General features: G+C 44.0%; 1 protein-coding gene across 5 annotated transcripts in view; it reads left to right on the forward strand.

The window, feature by feature from the left end:
- The first annotated feature begins 350 nt into the window (after positions 1-350).
- The window catches only part of nbeal1 (neurobeachin-like 1), a 50,777-nt gene continuing 36,142 nt past the window's right edge, over positions 351-14,985 (forward strand). For all 5 annotated transcript variants that reach the window (XM_069675028.1, XM_069675030.1, XM_069675029.1 and 2 more), the window contains exons 1-6: positions 351-387; positions 903-1,246; positions 11,415-11,506; positions 13,824-13,985; positions 14,164-14,245; positions 14,381-14,508. In XM_069675028.1, the coding sequence (XP_069531129.1) occupies positions 1,196-1,246; positions 11,415-11,506; positions 13,824-13,985; positions 14,164-14,245; positions 14,381-14,508 (515 nt within the window). In that variant the 5' untranslated portion in view covers positions 351-387; positions 903-1,195. The remainder of the gene's footprint in view (positions 388-902; positions 1,247-11,414; positions 11,507-13,823; positions 13,986-14,163; positions 14,246-14,380; positions 14,509-14,985) is intronic.

Genomic DNA, 14,985 nt, shown 5'->3' on the forward strand with positions numbered 1-14,985 from the left:
TCTTTTAAACCCTTACTGTAATTATTTCATCTTTTTTTTACTGTTGCCTATTGAGCATTTTATTTTACAGCTTTTAATTGTGTAATTGAAAGGAAAAATAATAAAACAATACACAATCAGAAAAGTCTTCTAAAACATTCCGCTGCACAGTATATCGCTTCAAATTGAAATAAATGTCTTTAGGTTATCATAACGTTAGAGCATCTAAAATGAGCTGCCATATTTCGTCTTTATTATTCGTTTGTTTTCAGTGTTGGCTCTTATTTTGAAATAGAAACCATTGTGCGTTGACAGGAAGTAGCTTTGGTTGCGTTCCGTTGTCTTCAACTTGACGCATTTACAACTCTGGAGACAGCGTCAGTGACAGTTGGTCGTTTCGTTACACAGGTGAGTGGTCTTCAATTTGTCGACGGTTAATACATCTTACAACATATCCTAACGTTTATTGTTTTTTATATGAGGAGTCTGTAACCTGGCAGGCTTGAGAGGACGAGGCGTTTCTGTCACATGAGGAGGAGGAGGAGAGAGGGAGGCTAAAAAAAAACAGAAATAGGGTTTTTTGACAGCTAGCTTTTAGCTAGCTTGGTCAGGTAAGGTCGACTGATACAACCGGAGGCGTTGGAGCTGTCGCGTGACGTCACGAAAGAGCCAGTCGTAAGCTTGTTTTTAGAGCACACAACAGAAACAGACATTATTAATGGTGTGTGTTTTGCCGTGTAGTCAGCCCACCATCGCCTCAGTCTGTCTGCGCTTGGAGCCAGCAAGGCAGCCCAAAGTGCACAGGGAGGGTGACTGGAGCTATTTCGTGGCTGCTAGCTGAGAATAGTTTCCCCATTCTTTGTACCGTGACAAAAACATCCGCCTCTGTGACATCTAATTGTCCGTGTTGTTATCATTGGCAGGCTGGAAATACCCTCCGGTTCTTCGAGGAGAAGCCGACGAAGTGGAAGCGCAGGCCCAGCTGCAGCGAGCCTTCTCCGGGACTGGACAGCCTCCTCTGACATGGAATAATTTTTTGGAAAGTTTCTGCCACATTACGTCCAAGGAGTATTACACCTTTCCCAGAGTTGGACAGTCATCATGTTGGGCATTGAAGGACTGCTGCAGAGGTTTAGCTCATGACTGGAAACCATGAAGCAGCCAGGGAAGTGACCTAGGTGGACACTACAGCCTGAGGGTGCCTCTCACAGGCACCATGGCATCCAAGGAGAGACTGTATGAAGTCTGGATGCTCTACTGCACTAAGGTAAGGTGTAGTCCTGTGAGCACACACACAATGTGGCTGCTTTGTCTCAGGGAAATGTCATCAGGTGAAGTAACGATCAGTATGATGACATTTCCTCCCTGGCTTGGAAAGAGGTTGTTCTCTCTTGACATTTAAACGTAGGAAGTCGAGTGTTAGTGGCGGTTTTTGATAACAGATTGGGCATATCTGCACTGGCAGGCTGTGTAGTGTGAGTAAAATCAACATGGCATTTTAAAGCTTACACAGATTTATATGTAAAAGTCACAGATCGCCATTGTTTTGTGGCAACATTAGCATCTTTTTAATACCAAACATTGCACTTTTGAGGATTCAAAAACCTCTGAAACAGCGAATAAAACACTCCAGTTGCAGCCAGACTAATGAAATTGCTTGCAGATCCTAAAGGATTTATTGGCAGGAGACACATCAGTCTTATTAGTGACTAAGTAATTCTAAAGATAGTTTTGCGTAGCCAGGAACCTCTGTTATATTTGTGGTATATTAATAATATCTATTTTTCAAGAAGTCAACACCTTCCCAGCTAACCAACAGCTATGGATTGAACATGCATAGTTCCAATGCAGCGTGTCAATCATCTCATGCTGAGAATCCATCCTATGTTGCAGTGCATATAAGACACTGCTTTGTTTTTACAGTGGAGATGAATGGATGCAACTCTAGTAGAGGCAGAACCCCTTGAGTCAGCTGTTGGCTACATTTAATTCACTTGGCGATAAAGCATGCGCACGTCCTGGCGTCCAATCAAAACGGCCCGCCTGAGCCGCTTCTCACGTGAGCCTGGCTGCAGTCACACACTTAAGTAATCCCTGGGCAGAAACACACACAGTACACATCCCTCTCTGAAGTATTTACACCATGAAAGCAAAGCTTTCAGGACATGACATCGAATAATCCTCAACCTGAGAAGTAAAGTATAAAGTTGGAGTGCTGACACGAATAGAATGCATGTGGCGTGGGTGTTTGGGGTTCGCAACAGAAGTCAGACACACACTCCTACCCACACACACTTGTCACAATCACTTGTGAAAATGCCAGCAATTGCTGCAAGCGTACACACTGCATCTGCTGAAGAAGGAGTGTTTGCATTAACTAAGCAATGCACTGCGAGGAAGGATCGTTTCATTTCATGCTGGCTGTGTGCCAGGGTCCACTGGGCCAATATTTCCCTCTGCATGAGGCAGAAGAGAAGAGGAAGCATTTGAATATATATGTGCAGAGTCCTGCCTCTCTCCCCGAGCAGCTGAAATGTCAGGTATGCACGGCTGGCGGATTGTCTCTGCAATATGTATGTGTGTGCATGCGAGGGTTGCCGGGGTATGTTGTGTGTAAGGAGAACCTGCAGTCACGTGGCTGGAATCGGACGAGGAATGCTGGCGTGAAAGACCCCCTGAGTCCCATCGAAGGGTTAATTTTCTCACAAGCAACCTCAGTCCTTACCTCCCCTTCCCAGCCTCTTATTGTCTCAACACAGCACACCGATTTTCTTATCTAGCTCTGTGTGAGGAAGGAGTGTGGGTTAGATACCATACGTGTGGCAGATAGTATGCTGTCACTGTAGAATCACTCACTACTACACTGGTGGTCTAGTTGCATAACGTAACATCCTAGCGATACTACAAATAGGGAGGCAAATGGTTGATTATTTATCGATTCCTCCTCATATCAGCTCCTTGTCTCGATTCTATCCATCCATCCATTTTCTTCCGCTTTTCCAGGACCAGGTCGCAAGTTAGCCCCAACGTCCCTCTCCCTAGCAACATTTACCAGCTCCTCCTGGGGGATCCTGAGGCATTCCCAGGCCAAGTGGGATATATAATCCCTCCAGCGGGCTTTGGGTCTGCCTGGGAGTCTCCTCCCAGTTGGACATGCACGGGAAACCTCCACAGAGAGGTGCCCAGGGGCATCCTAATCAGATGCCCTAACCACATCAACTGGAGGAAGCTCCCTCCAGATGTCTGAGCTCCTATCTCTCATACCCCTTTCCCACCCATATTAGCTCGTTGACACAGGTTTTTCAGACCTGGGATGACCCGCTAATTAATCCCCATCACCAGTGGAGTATACTTCTTTCTGTCTCTTATCCGCTGTGTCACCTTCTGACATCACAAACGCGCCAGAAACCTGTCGCCTAATTCTTCTTCCCCCTCGGATCAGAAGGAGCTCTCTCACCCTCGCTGTCTTGCCAGTGTCGCTGCATCTTGCACGAAAGAAAGAACAAATTCGCCGTCGTATGTTGTTCTTCTGTGTTATAGTGACAGAGGCCGGAAACTTAAGTGCGCGTCATAGCGTCGCGCGGGAAAGGGTGCGACAGTCCGCTGCACCACAGACGGGTTGTCTGATTCCATGATAGTTAAAGAATGTGAGAAATGTGAGCAGCAGTAGAGAAAACACTGACACCTAACTGCATTTAGTACACAACACCAAGCTGCCGCTAATGCTCAACATCAAGAATGCTTTTACTGCTCTGACACTCGTCAGGTTTCTCTTCGATCAACGCCAACGCGAACAGTGTGTTGCAGCTGTGGCTGGCTCTGCTGAAGGTGTACAGTCTTTAATGTCAATGCCACGCTGTCATAAATGTTTGGCAATGTTTGATGTTGAGATTGCACTTTGACTTGTCGTCTTTACTGAAGCCCATCTTTCACACTATTGCTAGTGCTAGCTCGTGTTCAAACAAGCAGACACGCTTATATTTAGTCACATAGAATGATCTTGAAAGAAAGCTAATTTTGCAGATATATTGTTGGCATTTAAGTAGTTAAAATTGGCACCACAGTATATCCAGGTTATACTGTTCCCTTAGATGACTTGGAATGTGTTTGTTTGATTCCTCAGCTCATCACAGTGTGCTCCTCCTGCCATCTGTGCGTGTAATGATTGACAAAACAGCCCGAGACATCTCTGCCTGTAGTGTCAGAGGTTAACGCTCTCTCTGCTCTCAGCGGAGGAGTCAGTCCGCTGTGTGTTGTTGACAGTAGAGGCTTTTACAATTGAAGCAGCCGATTAAGAGAACCAGCTCTTCCTGATCTGTCAGCTACACTTCAGCTGTCTGGCCTTATCTCTGCGTGTCATTACCATCCACCTGACCGTCACCTACTTCCTGGTGCTAAAAAGGAAAGGGGTTAATATTTAAGCAGAAGTGTGATGCTTTAATTCAGAACTTTTACATGTGACATTATAATGTTAATGTCAGTGTTTCAAGGCAGCTGTTCACATATTGATAATGAGGTCACAAATTGCTGGGTGAGCAGCTGTGGCATCAAAGTCAGTGTTGAGGAAAGTGTAGGAGTTTGTGTGCTGATGTGATATTGTAGGGGAAGTAACTGCAGTTTGAAGTCGTTGTTTTTTATGTTGACTTTGGTTTACTGTGTTTCCTTTTGTAACCAGACGTTGACATGTTTGGCTTTCAACTTGACCTTCAAGGATGAGGCGTATGTTTTTTCAACTCGAGGCACTCGGAGCGTTTCCTCAAAAACGCGAGGCGCACAGAGCGGAAAAAAGCGAGGCGCTCTGCAAAGCAAAAGCAGCACACAAAAAGCCTCTCATTGAAAACATTGACAAAAAAGCCGCCCCCAGCTGCTAAAATGCGTCCTGTCTGATCGGGCCCTAAGGCAGCGGTTAGGGCTGTCGCCTCACAGCTAGAAGGTTCCTAGTTCGAATCCGGCTTTAGATGAAGTGGGCCTTCCTGTGTGGAGTCTCCCTGTGCATGCGTGGGTTCCCTCCGTGTACCCTGGCTTCCTCACACGGTCCAAAGACATGCTTGTCAGGTTAATTTGTGACTCTGAAATCAGCCCTGTGATTGACTGGCGACCAGTCCAGGGTGTACCCCGCCTCTCGCCCTATGACAGCTGGGATAGGCCCCGCCCTGCAAGAGGATAAACAGTATAGAGATATACCATTAAAACAAGTTTTCACGGGTCTGTTTGTTTTGGACAGCTCTGCGGATTATCCGTGTCCCAGGCTGAGCTCGTAGAAACACTCTGAGCTAATGTTAGCGGCAGCGGCTACATTTCCCCCCGCCCCCTTCATGCTACCATGTATCTTTATTTTTTGAAATGACAATCTGCAGCAGCCCCAGAGGCCGACTCCAGCTCGCTCCTCAGAGCTGCAGAGACCCGAGAGGTCACAGACGACACTAAGACTGTTATGTAACCAACAATCCTTTTAGCTGCCTGTCATTGGTCCGTGCCAGAGTGTTGTCCCTGAGCCGCTGGTGGCCGCTGCTACAACACATCGTTGCAGCGGAGCTCCTCTTTCACAAGTATAATATCCAGAAGGCCTTGTCAGGGGGAAAGTGGAGGGTTTAGCAGACTTCTGAATAATTCCAGTTACTCTCTTAAAGCTTTTGTCTGCTGCAGAAAAGCCCCTTTAATTCCCCAACCACAGGGAACATGCCTCAACAGCCAGGGGCATCATTTCACCCGTCAGTGGCTTTAAAGCTCAGTCCAGCATCTTAATTCTAGAGCAGAAATCCTCACTTCCTTTTGATGCTTTTTGATTGGAAATAAATCGACAGTCATTTGCATAAACCCCTGCACTAACGGGATGCACTGAGAGGCTTGGAAGGAGAGGGCGAAAGAGAGAGAGAGAAACGAGGAGGAAAATAAAAGAAGAGTCGAGCTGGGAGCGACGGAGGAGGAGAAAGTGCCGCGGTTTCACATATTTCCTCAAGTAGATTACCCAGGTCTTTTTCACGGCTTTGCTGCATGTTTGCCTGTGGCAATCTAATCTCCGTTGTCACACACACACACACACACACACACTCAAACAAGCTCACACACCCAGGCTTTAGTTTACGTGCCGGTATGCAAAGTCTGTTCCCTCAGGCTAGCTTTCAGTCTCAGCGCTGCTTATTTTATTCTGCGTCCCTGTCTCGCTCTTCATTCTTCCTCTGTGCTATGAATATCTCTGGAATAACACTGATGTCACTGACGGTGTCTATCAGACAAGCGGTTTAACCCCTCTTTAAATACACACGTGGATGTGACGTCACTGCCAGAGGTGTCACGGACTGATGGGGAGTGATGTTGCAGGAGCAGAGCGACCACAGCCTTCTTGTAAACCTACAGGGAGGGGACCCTTTGTGGTTTCAGTGACTGCACGCCACTTCCACCAAACCGGGTCATCCACCCAAACTAAGCAAGCAGCCACCCTTGGGCGACTGCTGCAGCTGGCAGGCCGCGCCTGTCTGGAGGGGCGGGGACTTGCTGAGCTGCACATCATGCAGTTCATTTTAATGTATTAGTGTCCTTTAAATAATGCAATAAAACTCACCACAGACATAATGACATCATCAGCTTTAGGTTGAGTTTGCCATAATTGTTTTATTAAGTCGTAACTTACAATCGTGGCTCGTAACTTATTTTGTGTTTAAAACTTCACTTTACTTTAAGTATTTTGACTTCCTGTAGTTTACGCTGTTTAATATGTGGCTATTTTGTCTTTTTAGCAGTTTATTTTTTTATTTGTTTTACCAACCTTAAAGAAAACTTTCTTGTACTTTCTATTTACGCCCGCAAACACCCGGCTTTTTTGCTTAGTGGGAAAGGTGACAACCGGCATTCAGACCCGGGGCAAATGACTCTGCTGTAGACCCGGGTAATTATCGGCTCGGCTCCGATCGGCATTGATGGGAACACAAAACCCAGATCGACATGCTAATCTTCTACCCCATTCCGGCGCGATGCTATCTTCCGTCGGTAACTTCAGCGACAAATTTGTCGGTGCCAAGTTTGTTAAACAGGCTGAATGAGTAATAGATACAATAAAGACCTTTAACCACCGTAACGTCTTCACTGTTTACTAACCCTGTTTCTGGCACGTTTGTGATGTCATGAAAGGAGATCGACAGGTGTATACTCCACTGGCAGTGGGAAACAAGACAATCGGCATCTATAAGCGGTCCGGGTCTGAAAAAGCTGCGTCGACTCGCTAATTTCTGCAGGAAAAGGGTTTGATTTGTGCAGCTCTACTAGCCAGTGATATAGGCCAAAGGTCATTTATATGATTTGCACTACAGTCAGGTCGACTATCTCTATTATAACTATTCTAAGTGTTGAGATTGCCTGAAAATCCTATCCCTTATTATCTGTTTATCAGCTGCTATGAAGCATCAAACACTTGGAACACGAGCCTGATCTGTCAACACATAGCTCATGCTTTCCCAAGCATGCCATCTCTACTATCGAATGAATGAGCGCGATCAATGGATCCAGACATCGATCCCTAACCAGCACTCCAATTGATCCGGTCCCCTTTGTCGCTCAATGGGACTCAATTTCAAGAATTAAATGCATCGACCTGTGTTGCTGCCGGTGACCTTGTTAGCTTAACAGAGGTCAGCTGCAACAGATCATTAGGAATAGCATGCAGTAACGTGGCACAGGACCTAATATGATAATGGATACCTAGAAGAGGAACGTGAACCTCTCGTGGGAAGTGTTTTATACGTATCAGGACACAAGGTGGTTGTTAAGAGTTGTTGAGTCAGGATTCCTACATGCAAGTCTAGATCATTATATGTGTGTGTGTGTGTGTGTGTGTGTGTCAGGCCAGTGATGAAGGGCAAGGATAAACAGAGCCACGGAGAGCAGGGTGTGTCCCCGCCTGCCACAGTCCAAACCCTCAATGGGCATCTGTGCTCCCAAGCTGCTGCCTAAAAGAGGACATTCTTTCACACACACACACACACACACACACAGTCATTCAGTCGCTGCGACTAGCAAGCTCAGTCACTTGAGACTGAAGCTGCTTGCTTTAAACATCATCTTATTCTCTGACATGCATGTAAAGACCGGGACACACCATGCCATGTTTTCCCCCCAACAGAACAAATGATTCACACGTGCCTGTCGCTGACTCAATTCAAATGTCTCTCCCCCTCTTTTCCGCTCTCTCTCTTCCATGCACACACACACACACACACAGAGGCCAGCATCGCAGGATCACCCTGATGACTTCATAGGAGTTGCAGCGAGCATGCTTCCTGCTCCGTTCTGGCCGATTCCCACTCTGACACGCAGACAGAAGCCTCTCAGCCCCCTCTCCCGCTCTCTAGCCAGATGGCATCGCTATCCTCAGAAAACCCAATATTTTCCAGTTGTGCTTTTTTTTTACCTTCGGTTTCAAGCTGCAGATTCTTCCGCATTAAAGTAATAGCTTCAGAGGAAATAGCATGAATTGTTGCGTGAATCGTCTGTGGCTTCCTGTTTGTCGGAAAGTAGCATCATGGGATATTTTGAGTGATTAAAGACAGTGTTAGTCGCCGTACGTATTACAAAGTATTTTATTCTCATTCTACATCTGTTTGTTTCCATGGTAACTTAGTAGATTTACAATCTTACCCTCTCAAACTGTCAATCATATCCAAGTGTCTTCAACATGAGTGACAAATGTAGGACACAAATCTCAAGTGTGACAGAGGATGTGTGATTTTTGTCTTTCCACCACTGCCTATTTGCACACACACGGATAATAACAACACTTCAGAGACAACACAGCGCAGCTTACAGGTAGCCTGCAGCTACTCTTTTGCAGACGTCATGGTCACTGCCAGAGTTGTAAATAAACAACAGAAGTGAGAGAAACAGGAACAAGCTTTAGACATAGCAATGCTGGTCTGTCAGTTAGTTCAGCACTTTGTTCCAAACTTATGTTAGTTCTTTAATCATGTCTCCAATACTTTGCTTTATGACCTACAGAGCTAATGACTTTCCCATCAGCTCAGCTTTAATGTTAGCATGCTAACACTCGAAACACAGACGGATAACATAATAAATAGGGCTGCACGATAAATCGTTTAACCATCGCAATTGCTATGTGTGCATTTGCAATAGTTACATGGCAGGACGGGATAGACAGTTCGATACTTTATTCATCCCGAGGGAAATTTAGGGCGATTGTAGGGATGCACGATATTATCGGTATCGGCAAATATTAAAAATGAACTATCGGATATAATTAACCGATAAAATAACGGGCTGCTGCATACTTGATTAAATGCCCGACCTCGGCGCAATGTCCCCGGCGCGAAGAAGACCTGCGCGGCGCAGCGTGATGACGTCACGTGTGTCTACATGCAGCATGAGAGAGTTAGAAGCCAAAATGTCCGTGGTGTGGAAGTTTTTCAAAGTGTCCGAAATAGAAAGCAAAGCTTCTATTTGCAATGACTGCTCAGCTTCGGTGATGCGAGGAGGAGCCAAGGCAAAGTCTGTCAACACTACAAACTTGATTAACCATCTCAAGACCCGTCACCCCGACCGTTGTAACAAATGTGATAAGAGTATCACCATTATACTGTACGCTAATTAAAATACAGAAGAGAGTTGATGATCTCTGCAATTAGGTGTGCGGGAAAAAAGTATCGGTAATCGGCTACATGAGTCGTTAAATATCGGCATATCGGCAAAAAATCCACTATCCTGCATCCCTAGGCGATTGTAAGGCAAATTAACTGCAACACATCAAGCGAACCACTTTATTGTTGCGTGGTGCAGAAGGAGTACACACCATCGTCTCGTTTTCCATCACTAATCTACAACAAAAATCTGCGGCTCTCCGTGAGAGCACAGAGCGAACTGACCGCCGTGCAAATAGACTCTGTGTGTCACCTGCCTGTAAACTGAAAACATGCACCCAATGCTGCTGCTGTCACAGATCAGGGTAGCGGGATGATCGGGGCAGGAATTTTGTTATGAGTGGCAGCTTTTCAGCGTGTGTGTTGCCGTTATTAGCCGCCCCCTCGTCCTGGTGTTTGTTAATAAGATAAGAAAGGAAGGAGACGTGCGTTGTCAAACGTCTGTTTGTCGTTATTTTATAAAGAAACATGTCTCCTGCTCTCTCTACTTTCTCGTGCCGGTGTCAGACTCAATGAACTCAGAGTGATTAAAGTAGGAGGGTTTTGTTTTGTTTGAAAATTGACTTAATAAAAGTGTGATTGATCTGTCGGTCCAACACTTCAGTCCGCCATATTGGATTTACTGCTTTGTAATTTACTACTGACTATTTTTCCCTTTTGGAGCGAATCCAAATGGCTGCAACTTTCTGTTTACCTCCTTCAACAAGTCAAAGTTTCCAATTATCTAACATAAATAATTCTAAACACATGATCTGTTGGGCCCATACTACCAAATGCACAACATGCTGCGTTATAATAATCTGCCCCCATCACCTCTTCAACCCTCCTTGACCTAGATTGCTCATTCGCACCCTCCAGATGGCCCAAAGTCCTTATGACAGGATGTTCTGGGGGGTGATTACTTCTGTCTGATGTATTAATGACTCTATCCAAGCTGCATGCGGCCATCCGTGTGTCCTGCAACCTGCATTTATGTAGTGTAAGGCTGACACATTAAGTCTATAATCGTTCTGTTGATCCACAGAAAATTAAGAGATCTATTTTGAGCATACGTGAATTGTTTTAATTTGCTGTGTGGATCCCTGTGTTCGATAATCTGTTCCTGTAAGCTTGTACCAGGAACTCTACTGTGTCCGAGCAGGCCCAGCCTTCCTCCGCGACTGATGTTGCCACCACATCCTTCGCTGGGCACTGTTTCAGGAATTTAGGAAATGTTGATCAGCCGGCTGTTAGAAACTCCCCCTCAGAATGCGACCCGGCCTGTTTTCCACTCGGTCAGGTGCATGTTTTAGCTTTAGATAAAAAAAAACACACACCCACCTGAATCATTCCTGCTGTCACATGTTTGACATGCTGTAATAGTAGCTTCATAATCCACTGTACAGCCTTCTTACACTCCTTGTTACGTTCTTGTTTCTTTAGTGTTGCTTGACATAACCAGAACTTTTTGAGAGTGAGTTCTCTGACAAACAGAAAGTGAAACCATCTTATTTAATAGATTTATTATGTTTGGATCCTCGACGAAATACAAAATAGCCATGAGCGTTTAAAAGGGTGTGTTAATCTTTCATACCCATTGTCATGTTTTATGAATTAGGAGCACACAAAAGCGGCCTATTGTTGTCTGACTGTTGAAGTCAAAGATTTACGCACAAAATAAATTGAGTTAAATTACAGACACAACCTGTCAGCAGCCACTCATTTCTGTATTTTAGCCATGGCAGCTTTTGTCAGATAAGGCCACTTACTGTATTCCTCCTCCTCACTCTTCTTTCTGTTTTCATTCCTCAGAGGGATCCAGACTACTTGAAGCTATGGCTGGAGATCTTCATCAGCTCCTATGAGCGATGCCTGGATGTGGACTTTGAAAAGCCACCTTCAAGGTAACATGTTTATCCATTAAATAGTTGAAGTAGTAGTACGAACAACATAAACATACTCTACACCAGAAGTTCCAAAGTGTTTAGTTAGACGTACACCCACAGGTTTATTGAAAGTGTTTCACCAGCACCACCCTAATGTGCCAAATATGTTTTGCAGTATGCGTTTAAAGTGCCATTCATACACTAGAATGGTCTGTGATTAGGTTGTTTTGATCTTTTTTTACATTTCTAGTATTACCTCTTGATTTTAACCATACATCATAACTAGTAACCCACTACGTCAACCATTTATTCATTTTACTCAGTTAACTCATTTAATTCTTATCTATTATTCTAAGCTAACTATTTTTAATGTTATCCAATGCTTTTAGCTAACCATTTTAACTGTTTATCCAATAGTCTTAGCCTAGAGCAATGGATAAACAGTTAGCTAACTATTTTAACTATTTATCCATTGCTCTAGGCTAACTTTTTTAATTGTTTATCCAATGCCTTTAGCTTACTATTTTAACTGTTTATCCATTAGTCTTAGCTAACTATTTTTACTGCTATCCATTGTGCTAAGCTAACTATATTTAGTGTTGTCCATTGCTCTTGGCTAACTATTTTAACTGTTATACATTGTTCGTGGCTAACTATTTAAACTGTTATCCATTGCGCTAAGCTAACTATTTTTTGTGTTGTCCATTGCTCTTGGCTAACTATTTTAACTGTTCATCCAATGCTTTTAGCTTACTATTTTAACTGTTTATCCATTAGTCTTAGCTAACTATTTTTACTGCTATCCATTGCGCTAAGCTAACTATATTTAGTGTTGTCCATTGCTCTTGGCTAACTACGTTAACTGTTTATCCATTACTCTTAGCTATCTATTTTTACTGTTATCCTTTGCTCTCAGCTAACTATTTTTTTCTGTTATCCATTTCTTTTAGCTAACAATTTTTACTGTTATCCAATGCTTTTTGCTAACTATTTTTACTGTTATCTATTGCTCTTAGCTAACGAGTGTTTATCCATAAAATTCAGCTAAATATTTCAGCCGCTAATTCATTACTTCTAGCTATCTGTTTAAGCTATTACTTTTAGCTAACTATTGTTAAATGTCACCCCTAGCTGTCTTTACTCACTGTATACATATTACTTCTAGCTAACTCTTTTAACCTTTTGTCCATTACTTGTAGTTTGTTTTACTATGTGACTATTTAACTGTTAATACATTACTTTATGCCAACTGTTTAAACAGTTTTTGTGAATTCACAGTTCATTTTTTTAGTTTAGTTGGGTTAGGTCAGCCTAGTAGACTTTTTCATGAACTCCAAGACGACTGCCCTACACCCCAACAAGGTGTCATCTAAAGTCAACCTTCTTCTGTCTACAGTATATCACATACTGTAATTACACTGTTACATTTAACCATACAGTAATGCAGTTGTCTGCATTAGGTCATCATGAGTGGGATCACATCCCTCATATCCCGTCCCTTCTTGTATGCGTCATCCACAGCATGACCACATACCGTGTAGCTTTCCACAGCAAAACCCAAAATAGCACCGTCACACCAGATGCTTTTGTGCGCAGCGGTCACATATTTTTGCAAGTGATGCTCAGATTGGTGTCGCCAAGTGAACATATGATGCAGGTTAATGTGGGAAAACATGAACATCAGATAAAGCTCTCGGAGGTCAGGCAGTCTGTCACATTTTATAACAGAGGGAGAGCTGTATGAAAAGGCTGGTGGCTAAATCGTATTCTGTTGAGCTCTTCATGCCTCCCTCTCTCCATCATTTCCTTGTTCTCCTCTTCCCTTGACTAATTCTCTCCCATCCTCTCCTGTTTTTTCTCTTTCATCATCCTCTCCGCTGTCTCCTTGCCTTTTGTCCTCTGTCTGCTCTCCATTTTCTTCCCTCCACTCCTCCTTTCCTTCCCCTGCAGCTGTCACATCTGTGCTGCTTTCCCACTGACACTTATTGCATTGGCTTTGCTGCACTCTCTCCCCGTCTCTCTCTCTCTCTCTTTCGGTCATATGAGCAGTGCAGCACACATGCTGTGTTTCCAAGGAACTAATTCCTCAATGCATCAGGCATGTCTGTGTCTGTGTGTGATTGAGGGAAAGCAGAACAGCGGCTGGCTCCTTCAAGTTGCCCTTGTGAATATGCACCATGATAAACCTCCATGATAAAGGCCTACATTTAAAGTGTCTCTCTCCGCTTTGCACCGCACCTCCTTAGCCTGAAACATCAGCAAGATTTCGTCATATTTAATGGAGATTTCTGTTCATAAATATATCCTTACGGTGGTGATGTTTCTGTGTCTCCAGGCCAGAGGAGGTCCCCCCGGTGTTGACACTCCTCCCAGACAACATCCTGCAGGTGTTGCGCCACCAGCTGCTGCAGTGCGTCCAGAAAGCCTCTGACGGCTTGGAGCCCGAGCAGCAGAACCTGGCTCTGCTGCTGCTCAAGTTCCTTATCATCATCTGCAGGTCTGGACAGATAACACACAGAAATAGCAAAGATACTTTGCAGGACAAAAGAAAACATCATGACCTATGAGTTGTGTGTTTTTTATAGTTATGTGCTGTATTGTATTTTAGTGGTGATAATAAGCTGCATATGTGGAGTAGCTAATAGTCAACTTGTTTCTGTGCGTGTTTCTGACAGGAACCTGTCCAACGTGGAGGAGATTGGCACTTGCTCTTACATCAATCACATCATCACCATGACAACACTCTATATACAGCAGGTCTGGCTCCTTCCTTTCTCTTTGCTCAGATCTTCCTGTGAGCGAGTCCCAACTTGGATGTATTATGTAGAAATAATCTGTCACATAATAGCAGGACTGAACTGGATCTGTGTGTGTGTGTATGTTGTGTTACAGCTGAAGAGCAAGACCAAAGAGAAGGAGATGGTAGACCAGAGCCAGGCGGAGGAGTTTGTCCGTCACGCGCTGGCTTTCTGCGAGAGCCTCTATGACCCGTACCGCAACTGGAGGCATCGAACATGCGGGTAACAACATCCAGCACCTACACATAAACTAGACAACAATAAAGCTTATGACGCATTTATGTTCGCAGTCAAAGTGTGTTCTTAATATTAAATAATAATCATTTCGACTTCTTCAATGAGTCTTTTTTTGTGGGGTTTATTTTGTGAACCTGATTCTTAGTGCGTGTTCTTCCTATCTGTCTAAAAAAAACAAGCTAAAGGAGTAAAAGCTTAGAGGGTTATTTGTTGTAACACTCTTGGTTTAAACACCCACTCATGAATAATCAACATCCTGGCCTTAGAATGATGTTGATTTGAGCTGCTAAAAAAGTGCTACTACAAGTAATATAGAGTAGCAAATACTGTACATCACCGGGGCTTCATAAAACATGCTGTGCTTGCCCAGCAGCATACCATGGTTGCAAAATTGATGACTTAATTTCCGGTTTCAAGGCTTTTAAAAAACATGTTTAGTAGGGATGGGACTGAATATCAATA

Source organism: Semicossyphus pulcher, unplaced genomic scaffold (genome assembly GCF_022749685.1).
Source record: "Semicossyphus pulcher isolate SPU_LCO1_2020_fin unplaced genomic scaffold, fSemPul1.0.p SCAF_24, whole genome shotgun sequence".
NCBI lineage: Eukaryota > Metazoa > Chordata > Actinopteri > Labriformes > Labridae > Semicossyphus > Semicossyphus pulcher.